Below are 14,644 nucleotides of genomic sequence, written 5' to 3'. Positions count from 1 at the left end.
ACCTGCTGGACCTGCTTCGGCTCAGCCAGAGGTCATCACATTGGCTGGTCCTGCTTTGCCTCTGCCAGTTGTCTCCACACTTGCTCAACAGCTCACAGCTGCCACGCTACCACCTTCTCCACAATCACCATCGTCTGTGGCAGCTACGCTGCCCTCAGCTCTACCATCTGCACTACCTTTTACATCACCAGCAGGCCCAACCACTGTCCTACCCGAGCCAGAGGTCCCTGCGCCATTTGGACTCACTCTACCCATGCCAGACGTCAGCATGCCTGGGGGACCCGGTCAGTCCAAGCCGGAGGTCAGCGCACCAAGGGTCTGTGAGCCGCCCGGACCTGCCACACCTGCCCTTGAGGTCGCCGCACCACCTTGTCCTGCTTTGTCTGACCCTGCACGCCGGCTGTCTGCCAAGCTGCCTGTCAGTTTTCTGGCACGTCCGTGTCCATCTAATATGGCCTGCACGTCCATGTCCAGCACGACCCAGATTGCCTGCTGTGCTGTGTCGCCATCCACTTAAGCTATTTTGTCGCCACCGCCGGTTCGGCCACCAGAACCATTTCCCTGCCGACGCCGGACCCGTGGCAGGCCGCCCGAACTGTTTCTTTGCCTCTGCTTGACCCGAGGTTGGTCAACTGAGGGGTCCTGCCTTCGTCACCGCCCACCAAGTTGGCCTCCAGAACTGTTTTGCTGTTGCTGTTTGAATTGCGGTCAGGCCGCGTTTTGTGTTGGACTGTGGCCCTTTTTGATTTCCTGGGGGTTTTGGGACATAAAATGCAGAACTCAGAAGCAGGTTTGAACGCAGAGCAACTTTATTACAGAACTTTGCAAGAATCCACAGAACCTAAACTAGCCAGGCGCTTGAGCAAATAAACAAAGACATGCAAACCAGACAGAGCACAAACATAGTGTCACGGTACTGGGTCTGCAACCCAGTATTTATGTTTCAGATCTTGATTTAATATACTTTGGCTATTGTTATTTCTGGTTTTGGCTATCTTTCCTTTGTGCTTAGTGATTTTAGTTTTTCCTTCCTTTGTATTTTTCTTAGTCTTCCCCTGTCTCTGTTCCTAAGTCAGTCATGTCTTTATGTCTCAGTGTCAAGTCCGCGTCTTTGCTTATGTCTCTGGTTTTCTGTTTTACTTTGATTGTCTCATGTCCTGTGTTGAGCGTTTTCAGTTTTGCTTCCCCCTCAGCTTGTTATGTCTGATTAGTTCCAGCTGTGTGTCCACCTGTTCCCCATCCTTTTGTCATCCTGCCTGTGTATTTTGGTCCTCCGTCTCCCTGTTTGTTGTAACAAACAAACAAACACACAAACCAAAACAAAACAAAACACAAGGAGCCCAAGAACCGAGATACCGGAATAACTCAAAACAAATCCCACTGGGTCAACCATGAGTCCACTAAGCAAAAGGTTCAGGAAGCCGACCCGGAGGCCGACAGCACAAAAGTCAAACGCAAGGTACTCAGGGGGCCGGCCACGTGAAAGGCAGCGGCAGCGACATGGGAACAGTTCAGGGGGCCGACTGCGCGGATGGCAACGGTGGCAATGGGGAAACAGTTCAGGGGGCCGACCGTGCGGACGGCAACGGTGGCGACGACGGGGCAACAGTTCAGGGGGCCGACCGTGTGGACGGCAACGGTGGCAACGCAGACGAGACACATCAGGAGGCCGGCCGGACCCCCAGCTAACGAGGCAAGAGGCTGGATGGGCTCCTCGGGTCCTCCAGCTGACGAGGCAGGAGGCTGGATGGGCTCCTCGGGCCCTCCAGCGGAGACAGGAGGCTGGACGGGCTCCTCGGGCCCTCCAGCGGGTACAGGAGGCTGAAGCGGCCCCTCGGACCCTGCAGGGAAGAGAAGTTGCTGAACGGGCCCCTCGGACCCTCCAGCGGTGACGAGGATGTGCTGGCCGGGCTCTCCAGAACCCCCGCGGACACGAGGAAGTGCTGGCAGGGCTCTCCAGAACCCCCAGCGGATGAGGCAGGTGGCAGCGTGAGAGCCGCGGAGTGCTGGATGGACTCATCCGAGCTTCCAGCAGGAGCTGATGTAGAGCCAGAGGGTATAGGAACCCCTGGCTGAATGTGTAGAGGACCAGGTGAGTGAGTGTGTAGAGGACCAGGTGAGTGAGTGTGTAGAGGACCAGGTGAGTGTGTGTGTAGAGGACCAGGTGAGTGAGTGTTTAGCTGACTAGGGGACTGAATCGCTACAGGTGACACCGAGAGCTGAGCTACAGGGGACACCGAGAGCTGAGCTACTGGATGCTGTACTGAAGTATGAACTGGTGGGAGAGCTGATGCCTGAGCTGCAGTTTGTAGTGACACTTGTGGTGAAGGTGGAGTTGGTGATTGAGTGAATGACTGAGGAGCAGGAGTCTGAACTGGGGACAGCCAGGGAGCTAAACGGGCCTCTGGCTGGGCAGCTAAACGGGCCTCATGCTGGGCAGCTAAACGGGCCTCTGGCTGGGCAGCTAAACGGGCCTCTGGCTGGGCAGCTAAACGGGCCTCTGGCTGGGCAGCTAAACAGGCTGAAGCTAAGGGCTGGGTGGGTGATTGAGAAAGAGCCGGAGTGGCTGGCTGCAATGACGGTTGTGGTGGAGTTGCAACTTGTGGTTGAGTTAATGATTTCTCAGCCTCGACAATATTGTCACTACATGTCTTAGAATGAGAGTCAGTAGTCTGAGAAATAAAACGTTCTGACGTACATTGAACAGTCTCCTGAGTGGGGAATTCGGAAAGTAAAATAGTGTTTGTATCCTTATGGCTGAGGTTAATTTTCCCTGGTTTGGCAGACTCAGGGTAAACTGACACAGGGCTAGCAGAGTCAGAGAGGGCAAATACAGGCTCAGGTGGAGCAGGAAAAACACAATACCTCTCCAGATTTTGTCTTGGAGTGGGAGAAGTACAGTCAAGACTACTCACAGTGGCAGACTGTTCCAGAGAGAGGCTGGGATGCGGCTGTGGCAAGGAACGACAATGGCGCCGATTCTGCTTCCTCCTGGAAGTGGGGGCGGAGATTTCAGAGGAGATCGGTAATGACAGAGAGGTTGATGCCCACTCCTCACCGTCCGACCACATTGCCGCAAGGAAAAAAGCCGGCAAACAACGGTCGGAGCAAGGCGTGGAGAGTGGGTTAATCCGCGGAGACGGCGTAGGGTAATCCTCCTGCCGTAGCATCCGCGGCAGCGCATCGCCGCAGCAGCAGCAGCGGACCGAGTCCACTGCAATACAGCAGTGGACCGAGTCCACTGCAATACAGCAGCGGTACAGCCAGCTCGGTCCCGAGCTTGAATTGCCTCCCGGGCTCGATGCAAACCAAGGTGCTGGAGGACTGGAAATCACGAACACACAGCAAGTTGAAGGTACGATGCGACAGGGAACACAGGGAAAAAAAAGGGCTTATATACACAGGGGAGTAATCAGGGAATGGAAAATAGGAGGGAGACACAGCTGGGAGGGTTTGGGCTAACGAGACACGGGGAGCAAAGTTAGACACACTGACATGAGGCACAACATTTCACAATAAAACAGGAAACAAGAAACAGGCATAGACCAGGCACTAAACTGAACCTATACTAAACAAGAGACATGACCTAAGACAACCAGGACCCAAGCCCCCAAGGCCCAGTGTTGAATTCTCCCAGTTCTTTGAATCTTTGGGCTGAAGGAAGGACACTTACTCGGTGTATAAATGCTCAATCAACAATCCTTTATTTCCATACAATTTTCACACACTGAGCATAAACAACCATCATGATGGGGAGAGATGCAGAGAGGGTCACAGCAAGTCTCAAAATGGTGATGTTTTACACAGCTTCTTATACTTTCCACTAGCCCCCACCTGGTCGTAAACCTAAACATTCACACTCTCTTATCTGTCGTGGCGCCTAAGTTATGACCTCGGGCTCCCTGTCTTTCTACCCCCTACAAGGGTGGGGGCACAGAATGTTGTCTGCTTTTGCTATTACCGGACCAAGGTCCTTCACACCCAACCTTCTCAGAGAATGATTTAAGCAGTCTGACATGACAAGAAAACAGTGTAAAACATTCACAGCAGATAAATGGTGGCGCCCACCTGTCTAACAGAACCCAAAGGATGGTCGCATTCTTTTAATCCCCAGAGATATACTTGAACTTTTGTCTATCCTACTAACAAAATATACTGAGACATTTGGTCTAATCATACTATAAGAATATACTGCAAAGGGGGTCATATTCTTTAACCTAAAAGTATAAGGAAACTAAGTTACCTATTTTGCACACATCCTAGACTAAGGAATACATTTATGTTCTACAGCTGTTTAACATAATTCATCTACCTTGACTATGGGTATAAGATAACCTAGCTTAAAATACTGATTTCACAATCCCCCTTTGATCTCTCCTTCCGGAGAGATCACTTACAACATGCATGCCCATAATAAGTATATTCTTATAGTATGATTAGACCAAATGTCTCAGTATATTTTGTTAGTAGGATAGACAAAAGTTCAAGTATATCTCTGGGGATTAAAAGAATGTGACCATCCTTTGGGTTCTGTTAGACAGGTGGGCGCCACCATTTATCTGCTGTGAATGTTTTACACTGTTTTCTTGTCATGTCAGACTGCTTAAATCATTCTCTGAGAAGGTTGGGTGTGAAGGACCTTGGTCCGGTAATAGCAAAAGCAGACAACATTCTGTGCCCCCACCCTTGTAGGGGGTAGAAAGGCGACACTTGGTATCACTGGAGCCGGTGTGCGGTGGCGGAAGAGCCTAGGAGGTCGGAGAGGCTCTTAGGGAAAAAGGGGGACACGGCCGTGACCCTAAAAAACACAGGTTTGAGCGAAAAAGGGGCAGAATAATCCCCTGACCTGTGCAACGACCGAAGGGTAGTCTAACTCTGGAGGTTGAAGAAAGGAGAATCGACAACAGGAGGACATCGGTGGCTGCAGCAATAAAATAAAAATTAAAAATTCTTTAGACAGAGGTTTGATTCTGAATAACATTGAAAAACCATAAGGTAACATTAAAATGGCTGTGAGAAACTACCATGTGAAAATAAAGCTTTGGGAAAACGGGAGAGTGATGGGGATGTTAACTGTGCTCACTGTGATCCTGGTAACGATCATTTTCTTATTGTGTGAATTGCCCAGTTTCAGAACTCATTCAACTTCTCTTCCTTCAGCGGACCGTGAGGTGACCCAAGGTAAGCCTGTCACCCCCAACAAGAATGTCAATAGAATTAATTATGTGCATTATCACGTTCTCCGGCTGGCCAATTTGACGCGTGATGCAGTTGAAGGGTTAGCAGAGCAATTAGGTCCCACCTATCTGATGGCAGTACAGAACAGGATGGCGCTTGACATGGTCCTGGCGGGAAAGGGGGACATGTGTGCTATGTTCGGACAAATGTGTTGCACCTTAATTCCTAATAATACTGTTCCAGACGGCTCGATAACAAACTCTGGAGGGGCTGCGAACTCTGGCCCATAATGCCCCAGACCAGAGAAGTAGCCCTCCAAGGAAGATGCTCCTGGGGAATCCCCCGACGCCCCAAGTCTGTCCCTACCCCTACACCAATCACAACAGCGAAGGTGGGACCAAACTATGACCCCCCCTCCTCCACTAGGTGATGGAGCTGATCAAAGGAGCCCAAATTGATCTGATGTGGTGGCAGAGGCTGTATCAAGACTAATGTAATCTAATAGATAATTTCTATATTGGTTAGAATTAAGATTATTTTTATTTTTCCAGTTCATGAGGACTGTTTTCTTGGCTATGCATAGGGCAGTGAAAATCATATGGGCTATCTTCTTTTATGTAGTGACATTATCTAAGCTGCCCAACAAACACACTAAAGGGGAAGTTGGAATGTTACATTTCAGACACTTTGATAAGTCTTCACATATCTCACGCCAAAACTTCTGAACTGGTGGACAGAACCAAATCGCGTGGATATAATTGTCCGGTGTATTGGTTTGACAGTGTGAGCAGTTGTTGGTAGACGTAAAGCCCATCTTGAACATCCAATGACCTGTATAGTGCACTCTATGTAGTATTTTGTATTGAATTAATTGAAGACTGGGATTTCTAATGAGATGAAAGGTTTTTAAGCACATATGAGACCAGATGTTTTGGTCTAAGTTAACTGATAAATCCGCTTCCCATTTTGCAATAGGAAATGATATTGATTCATCTGTTTTAGAAAGCATTCTGTATATTTTGGAAAGTAATTTTGGGGTTTTAAGAGTAAGAAATTGTACCACACTTGGTGGTGTTTGTAGTTCAACTTGACCCGGTTTAAATTTCTTTTTTACTATGGATTTAATTTGTTGATATTCTAAAAATCTTTTCTTGTTGATCCCATATTGTGTAACTAGTCTGTCAAATGGAATACATTATGTTCCTTCTAATATATGTTCTAAATATTTGATTCCTTTACCACTCCAATCTGGAAAGTTTATCATATTATTGTTTTGTAATATGTCAGGGTTGTTCCAGATAGGTGTACATTTGCATGGGATTAATGAAGACTCCGTTAATTTTAGAAACTCCCACCATGCTGCCAGAGAAGAGCTGATGCTGACGCTTTTGAAGCATTCATGTCGTTGGATGTTTGAGCTGATAAATGGTAGGTCTGAAATCTCTAGATTATTGCAAAGTGCTTGTTCTACATCTAGCCAAGGTTCATCTAAGAGGGTATGTTTTAGCCATCCTGAGATAAATTGAAGCCTGTTGGCTAAGATGTAGTGCTGAAAGTTAGGTAGTTCTAATCCTTGGATTAGAAATGAATGAATCTAGAGATCTAAACCAATCTTGTGGCGGTTTAGTTGGGATCATTGAGAATAAATAATTTATTTTTGGTAAGACCATCATTTTTATAGCGGCAACGCTTCCCATGAGTGATATGGGTAGACATTTCCATCTAGCCAGATCACCTTCTACTTTCTTTAAAAGTGGGATATGGTTTAATTTAGTTAGATCTGCAAGCTTGGGAGAAACATTAATACCTAAATATTTTATATTTCCCGATTGCAGTGGTGTAGAAGAAGAATTATGGAAGGAGCAATTAATCGGGAGGACTGTAGATTTTGACCAGTTAATTGAGTTAGTTAAGTCAGTCAGTTAATTGACTAATCTGATATTCTTGCAGAAGAGTTTATCAATTCAATCACCCCAGAGATATTGGTTTGTGAGTTTTGGAGAAAAAGTAACACATTATCTGCATAAAGGCTGATTTTATGTTCCACATTCTTGCATTTTATGCCCTTAATTACTGAATTCCGTCTAATTGCTGCTGCTAGTGGTTCAATAAAAATTGCAAACAGTGAAGGGGAGAGTGGGCATCCCTGCCTGGTGCCCCTCAGGAGACAGAAGTTGGAGGATGTCGGGTTATTTGTTCTGACACAAGCTGTTGGGGAATTGTATAATATTTTTACCCAATTAATGAAAGAGGATCCAAAGCCAAATTTGTGTAAAGTTGCAAATAGAAATTTCCAGTTAACTCTGTCAAATGCTTTTTCTGCATCTAAAGAAAATATTGGCGTTTCAAGGTTTTTACTGTATGAGTAGTCTATTAAATTAAGTAATCTACGTGTATTTGTTGATGAGTGCCTACCTTTTATGAAACCAGTTTGGTCAGGATGAATTAAGAGGGGGGTTATTTTCTCTAGTCTCTTTGAGAGAGCTTTGCAGATTATTTTAAGGTCTACATCTATAAGGTCTACATTTAGGGAGGTCCACAGGGTCTTTTGGAACCCTGTGGACCTCCATAATTAACCTTAGTGTAAAGAGTACTCTTCATTTACATGAACTCATTTGAGTCTATTAGATTGATATTATTCAAACTCCTGTAGTGCTGTACCTATAATACCTACAGCAAACTCTAATCACTGTAATAAAATGTTATTTTCAGTAGTATTGACCAGTACCTGCACTAACAGGACAAGAACAGTGATTAGTCCTCTGTCAGAGGCCATAAGAAGATCATTTATAACCTTCACTAAAGCTGTATTTGTGATGTGATTAACTCTGAAACCCGACTGAAATCATTCCTCTGCAGAGGACCCACCTAAGACAGCTTTGTCAAGTGATGGCTTTGTAAATAACGGTTTAAATACTGCAAGCTTGAAGGCCTGTGGTACCTATCATTTAGCAAAGATAGGCTGATCATATTTTACTCACTGCCACGCCATCATCACACAGATCCAGCCATTCATACCTGCTGTTAAGACGTAAGAAGCTGTTGCAGTATTCTCCAAAAAAATAGGTGTCACCACTAAGACAATATAGAAGAATAGAATAGAATAGAATTCATCTTTATTCTTTATTGTCACTGCAAACGCCACAAGTAAAAGGGAACGAAATGCATGTCATACTCGCTGATACAAACAAGAAGAAGTCACAACGGGAAGCTTTTTTTTTTTTGCATCCTTTCTTTCCACAACAGTTGCAACATCTCACTCTGTGTGTCTGTGGCCACGTGGTGAGCATAAAAACAGCCTTAGGTGGAACTCGACTGAAAAATTGTTGAGCTGAGTCGTCTTGCGTTGTTTTCTCAAAAACAAATTTAAAAACTTTCCAATGCAAAAAAACAGTCATAAATGCACACGTAAGGACAGAAAAAAGATACACAAAAATATATTCGTATATATATATATAAATGTAGAGAGAGAGAGAGACATTGTATAACTTTTCATTATCATAGTGTACTTTTTCTAACATAGTTTCGTTGGCAAATGTCTAATCTGGCTTTGCTGTTACGCGCCAAAATATTCTAATCTGTAAAACTGTGTCTATACTATGTTCACATTGCTCTATGCTACTCTGTTAAAGTACATTTATCATCCATATTAACTACTTCCCCTGATTTTTCTCTCTTCAGCCACTTCTTCAAGGCTCCTTGGTAAAAACTCTTCCATCAGATTGTTTTCTCCACGTTAGACGAAAAACAGCAGTCGTGTTATAACTCCTTAGCTTCTGGTTAATCTATTAAACAGAAAATACTCATGTTTCCATTTACTATAGCAAAGCCATGAAGGTCCTAATGCGATGAAGTACTTATTTCATGTCACAATCTAAATAAACATATATATGATATACTCAAATTTAACTGCTCATCATTAACAAAGATCTGTTTGACTTACTTGCTCCAGGATGTCTGCTTGCACCGAAGGATTACTTAGATCCAGCATTGAGTCCTGTGGGCTGATCCTCAGTTTAATGAAACTCAGCTTGTTCCCTAATATAAACACATGTAAACAGAGTTAGTCTGGATCCTTCATTTTACACATTTCTGTCATGGAGAAAGACATAGATATTTTTTTTCTATTTGAAATATAAATGTTATATAAATTTTCTAGTAAAGAGTTTTACTCACTGCAGTCACAGACGAAAGGATGTGTTTCTGTGCATGCCCTGTCTCCCCATTTACCAGAGTTTACCTTCAACATAGCAACACAGTTTTGAGTGCCATCAGTCCAGACAGTCTCGTCTGGGTTCCAGTATCTAAATGAGGAGTCAGTCTGGTCTGACCACACCCAGGGGTCTCTGAAGAGGCCAACATACACTTCATTGCCATTGGCTACTTGCTGGACTATCTGGTACTCAGCATCATTCCTTAGACTGGTCAGGTCTGTGTAGTGTGTTCTGCAGTAATCCCGAGCAGCAGTCCAAAACATGCCTTGTGTGTTAAGGATGTACTGATCTGCACCTTGTTTTGTCGCTGCAAAGTAAAGTAAAATTAGCTTCATTGACTTTTGATTTCCACAAAACAGTTAAAACATTTGCTTTGTAGCAATTGTCCTCAGGTTTCAGCCAAGAGTGTGCAGTGTGTCCTGTAGTATTCCCGAGAATCAAAGCAAGACAGTTTTTATGTATTGACAAACTACTGATCAAAATAAAGAGACATTTTTTTAAATTTAACTTTAAACCTATCTACAAAGATTACAGTACTAATCAAAGAAGGATAAATAAGATTTGAAAATAAAAAAGTGCCATTACATTTAGTGAACACCAGTTTGAGTGTTTGGCACGAGCTTGGTGCAATCACTGTATACACCACTTTTCATTTAATTATTATTTATTATTAAACGCTAACTCTTTTCCACAGCCTGTCTTTTGTCTTGTCTTGTCTCCTTCCACCCTCTGAAAATTTACCCATTTGATGGATTTCCATCAAATATCAGAGACACATTCTAACAGGTAACCATGAATTTGCCAGGATTTGCTGGGTTGCAGGCAAGGGAAGAACACAAATGCAGGACTCATAGATGAGGCTCAACTGAAACAGTCGCTTTATTTCTGATACTCAGTGACCAGGAAACACTAGGCAACACTAAGACTCTAGAAGAGCGCACACACAGTCAGGTAAACAACAACGATGTGACAAGGAAAAGGGAAAACTGAGCACTTAAATACACACACACACACGCGCGATAACAAGAGGACAAAGAGACAGAGGAAGCAAAACGGAACACAATGCACACATGATGAGAGTATGGCAAAAACAACTATTTAAAATGACTCACCATCAAAGCAAACTGAATATTTTGTGCTCACACAGGACAACATATTCAGTTTCCTATTGCTGGAAGTTGCACATTTGCTACTCGTTTCTGAGCTCCACAACAAGTAATTTCTTTCTCCCTCTTTGTAGAAGTCGTCGCCTGCCAGAGACCAGTGCCACCTGAGGATCGTGCCTTTTGAAAGGCCAATCCACACAGCATCATCATATTTATCTCCAACAGCTTCAAGGACAATTTTCATCTCTCTCATGTCATTAATGGTGGCCAGGTCGAAACATTGCTCCCTGCAGATGCTCTGTGCTTCAGACCAGGTCTTTGGTGTTTGAAAGAAGACAAACTGGGGCTGGAGGCCATGTGAAAATTGAAAAGACAGGCCTGTGGAACAGAAATATATGAAATACTTAATGACAAGTCATTATAAAACCCACTACTGTCAGTAGTAGATGTAGATGTTTACTGTAAAATTTGTCAAAATTTCAGCAACATGTATACCAATAAAAATTAAGTCTAGAACTACAATAAAGTGGGTTTATGAACACTGCAGATCTGCTTAACAAACACTTTAAGGTAGAAGATTCAAACAATATGTTAAACCTAAAAACAATAGGAAAACCATGAGCTTAATTATCAGAATTTGTCAGATAGTCGCAATATATTTACATGATTAGATATTATGTTATTATCTAGGTAATATCAATTGTGGCAGTCGGCTCTTTCCAGCAGTGCCTTGTGTTAAAGGGGACAATTTAAAGTAATGCACACTATGTTTTCCACAAGTGTAGGAAAAACATATTACGATTGTCCTAACTATTTTTAATTTCATCTAAATTTCACCACAGCAGTGGAATGGGAGTGAATAGGGGACCTACTGACTGAAAGACCCTGTAGGAGCATCCCCCCAAAGAGGTTCGGGTGAGCTCATTGTGAAACCTAGACCACCCTATCATGTGATTTCCTGAGGTCAGATGGCCTAGGGCAGGGGTCGGCAACCTGCGGCTACGGAGCCGCATGCGGCTCTTTTGTAATTATACTGCAGCTCTGGGTGGTTTGGGAAAATAAATTAGAAGTATTTAGCTGAAGTGTATTTTATTTGTGTTTAGTTCTTTTATTTTTAACTTGTAGTTCTAAATTGGAAGATTATTGTGATATTGAAATACAAAAATAAAATTATATTTTATTATTTTTCATTGTTCAGAATAACTTCCGCTAGTGTGAAGCCGGTGTACGCCGTGCATTTATCGAGACTTTCAACCCCAGGTATGCCAATTAGGGATTTTCGGATCCACATTATGTCAGCAGCTATTCTCCACCGTGAACTATGTTAAAAACAAACACCGCTCACGCCTCACAGATGCAGTGGCGTGTTTAGCGTGCTGCTGTTTAGCGCAACATCCGCTGGTTTAATCTTTCTGGCGCAAAGTGAGCGATAAATAAACAAGAGAGAAAAGCCGATCAGCTGATCATTGATCAGTTTCATGATTGAAGTAGCAACAGGAGAGGAAGGGGGGAGAAGAAGAGATGATAGCAGGTTCATTCTATCATTCTGTCTGTATCTTCTACAAATCATACGAATACTGATGGAACCAAATGCCCGTCAAAGTCACAGATCAGCCAAAAGTCTGTAAAGAGGGTCCAGAGGAAGACCAGCAGGCTGAATTAATTATATTTAATTATATTTATTAAATATTAAATTATATTTTTGCCAAAATTGTATTTTTATTTTTCTTGATGCCCAGGTTTTTTAGCTTTCACAAGGCAAGATTTTCACAGAGGTTAATGTCAGATGTTGTGATTTCCAGAGTCAGTTTGGTATATTATAAAATTTGTAATAGTTTTCTTTTTAAAGTGCTTTAATATGATAGACTATTGAGACCCACAAGTTGAAAACTGAATTTCCAAAAAAGTTTTAATTTTAATGTTCTACAATCAATTTAAGGCATTTTTAAAGGCCAAACTTAATTGAGTATCTCACTTTTACAGTTACGTTTTAAGTTTACAGTGCTCTTCTGCTACTAGAATATTTTTACAGGTTAAAGTCACAGTTTTACAGTATTTAATGAAAATACTGTACTGTAAATGAATATACAACAAAAGCACTTTAAGCAAGACTACAATCTAAGTACCATAAAAAATAACAGTAGAAATACATCAAAGGATGTTACAGTAATACTGTAAAAGGATAATACAGAAAAAGTGCGGCACAAGACATTCCAGTAAAAATTAAGTAAATGAGATCACAGTAGAACTACTGTAAAAGGAACTAAAGTAACGCTGTAAATGGAAAAACAGTGAAGATACCGTAAAGGAAAGTAAAACAATACTGTAAATAAAATATACAGTAAGATTACTGAAATTTGTATTTACATTACGTTACTGGCACTACGTTACAAGTAGCTCCTGTCAGTTTCACAGCAACCTCTTCACAGTGTAACCACTGCTGCTACCATGATATTTCTTGGATATTAACAGGTTATTACGTGGTACGTTTGTTTGTACGGTCTTGTTTCTGCCTTGTTACCCTACTATTACCACTTCATTACTGAGCTTTAATAGAAAATGCTAAAAAAAAAAAAAAAAAACACTATACACTAAGCTAAAGATGTTTGAAAGGTTGACAAAACTTTTAACATTATTTTACAACACTAACCTGACAGCAGCAGAAGATGCATGATCCCCGCCATAGTTGCTATTCTTCTGACAAAGTTCTGCTGAAGGTTCCTGTTATATGTGTATATATGTTTCCACCAGATACTATATTCTTTGTGCTAGTTTACATTTCTGATCCTGATCATGTAAATGTTTCTCATCTAGAATGCAAAACAACCCTGTTCTTTGGTTAATTTAATGTCAAAGTAATTACAGCATTATACAGGGTGGAGACTTTGTTACTGATGGCAATGCTCCTAGTTCACCAAGAATATATTTTTCTTTCTCTCATTGGAGGATTTGATTTAAATACCATACATTACTATACTAATACTGTATCACATGCTAACATGTTAATTCATTAAAAGTTTTAATTTTCAGTACATAACTATGAATCCCAGATGGTGTTAATGCAGCAGGACTTATAATACATAGGTTCATACTACAAAATCAGAATAAGGATAATTTATTCTTCCCTAAGAATAAAAATCCACACTTTTAAGCTTAAATTTCAAAACTTACATTTAACTACTGATTTTATCTACTGTTCTGATTTTATCTGTTTTGATTTTATATACTGTTTTGTTTGTTTGTTAATTAGTTTGTTTGTTTGTTTGCTTGTTTTAATCAATTTTAAATCATGCTTTTTATTTGTTTTTGTTTCTAATGTCTCTGTAAAGCACTTTGAATCACCTTGTTGTTGAATTGCGCTATACAAATAAACTTGCCTTGCCTTCCCTAAGGAAATTATGTGGTTATAGTTGCTCCAACACAATAGAAATAGACAGACTGAATTCAATTAAATAATACAACATAATACAAAGTTTACAAAATATAAGAAATTGCTCTAATATATATAAAGAACTCAATTATAAAGTATAATTGAATATTACAGAGATATATATGGTGCATTTTACTCTAAACTGTAAACTATGAAACTTTGTTATTTGCACTGTAGAGCATGTGCAGAAGGGTTTAACTATTGCACTGTGTACATTAGATGGAGGAGTTGCCATAGTTGCCATTCTCCTGAAAAGTGTTCTGCTGAGGTTTCTGTCATTTTCTCTGCACTAGATACTATTAGTTACGCACTTTTGCTTTTCAGATCCTGATCATGTAAATGTTACTCATACAGAATGTAAAACAACCTTGTTTTCTTTGTCAAGGTAATTGCAGTGTCCTCATCAGTGACAAAGGGTGGAGCTTTTGTCACTGATGCTACCAGTTTACAAAAAATTATCGTTTAGCATTCATCTAATTTCCTTCCCTCACTGGAGAATTTTATGAAGACTATATACTACTATATTAAATGATAATACTAATAACATACTATGTGGAAATATGTTAATTTAGTAAATAATTTTACATTGTCAGTACAAAAGTATGATTCCTAGATGGTGTTTGACTGGCAGAATGGCATACTATAAAACCAGGTACATACTTAATTTTTGGATGCATAATGACATCAATTAATAACTTTAATCATTTGAAAAGTGT

The 14,644-nt window shown here is 41.5% G+C and overlaps 1 protein-coding gene across 2 annotated transcripts; it reads right to left on the bottom strand.

Moving 5' to 3' along the window:
* Window positions 1-7,901: 7,901 nt before the first annotated feature.
* LOC146508801 (lymphocyte antigen 75-like) lies at window positions 7,902-13,215 on the bottom strand. Of its 2 annotated transcripts, XM_085176354.1 has the most exons (5): window positions 13,149-13,215; window positions 10,505-10,876; window positions 9,355-9,699; window positions 9,122-9,216; window positions 7,902-8,963 (listed from the first exon to the last, which is right to left on the bottom strand). In XM_085176354.1, exons 1-5 carry the CDS (start codon window positions 13,180-13,182, stop codon window positions 8,868-8,870), a joined length of 942 nt encoding a protein of 313 aa, XP_085032480.1. In that variant the 5' UTR covers window positions 13,183-13,215; the 3' UTR covers window positions 7,902-8,867. The 2 variants fall into 2 exon arrangements, with proteins under 2 accessions (XP_085032480.1, XP_085032481.1); XM_085176355.1 differs by lacking the exons at window positions 7,902-8,963; window positions 9,122-9,216 and having other exon boundaries at window positions 9,347-9,699.
* Between the last annotated feature and the right edge of the window lie 1,429 nt (window positions 13,216-14,644).

This window comes from Neolamprologus multifasciatus, chromosome 11 (assembly GCF_963576455.1).
Source record: "Neolamprologus multifasciatus chromosome 11, fNeoMul1.2, whole genome shotgun sequence".
Taxonomy (NCBI): Eukaryota; Metazoa; Chordata; class Actinopteri; order Cichliformes; family Cichlidae; genus Neolamprologus; species Neolamprologus multifasciatus.
This window is presented reverse-complemented; position numbering and strand designations above follow the sequence as displayed.

Coding starts and splice junctions, on each gene's coding strand:
- LOC146508801 (XM_085176354.1), bottom strand. CDS start 13,182: ATGGCGGGGATCATGCATCTTCTGCTGCTGTCAG. Junction 10,877..13,148: donor GCATCTTCTGCTGCTGTCAG/GTTAGTGTTGTA, acceptor TCTGTTCCACAG/GCCTGTCTTTTCAATTTTCA. Junction 8,964..9,121: donor AAGCAGACATCCTGGAGCAA/GTAAGTCAAACA, acceptor TCTGTTTAATAG/ATTAACCAGAAGCTAAGGAG.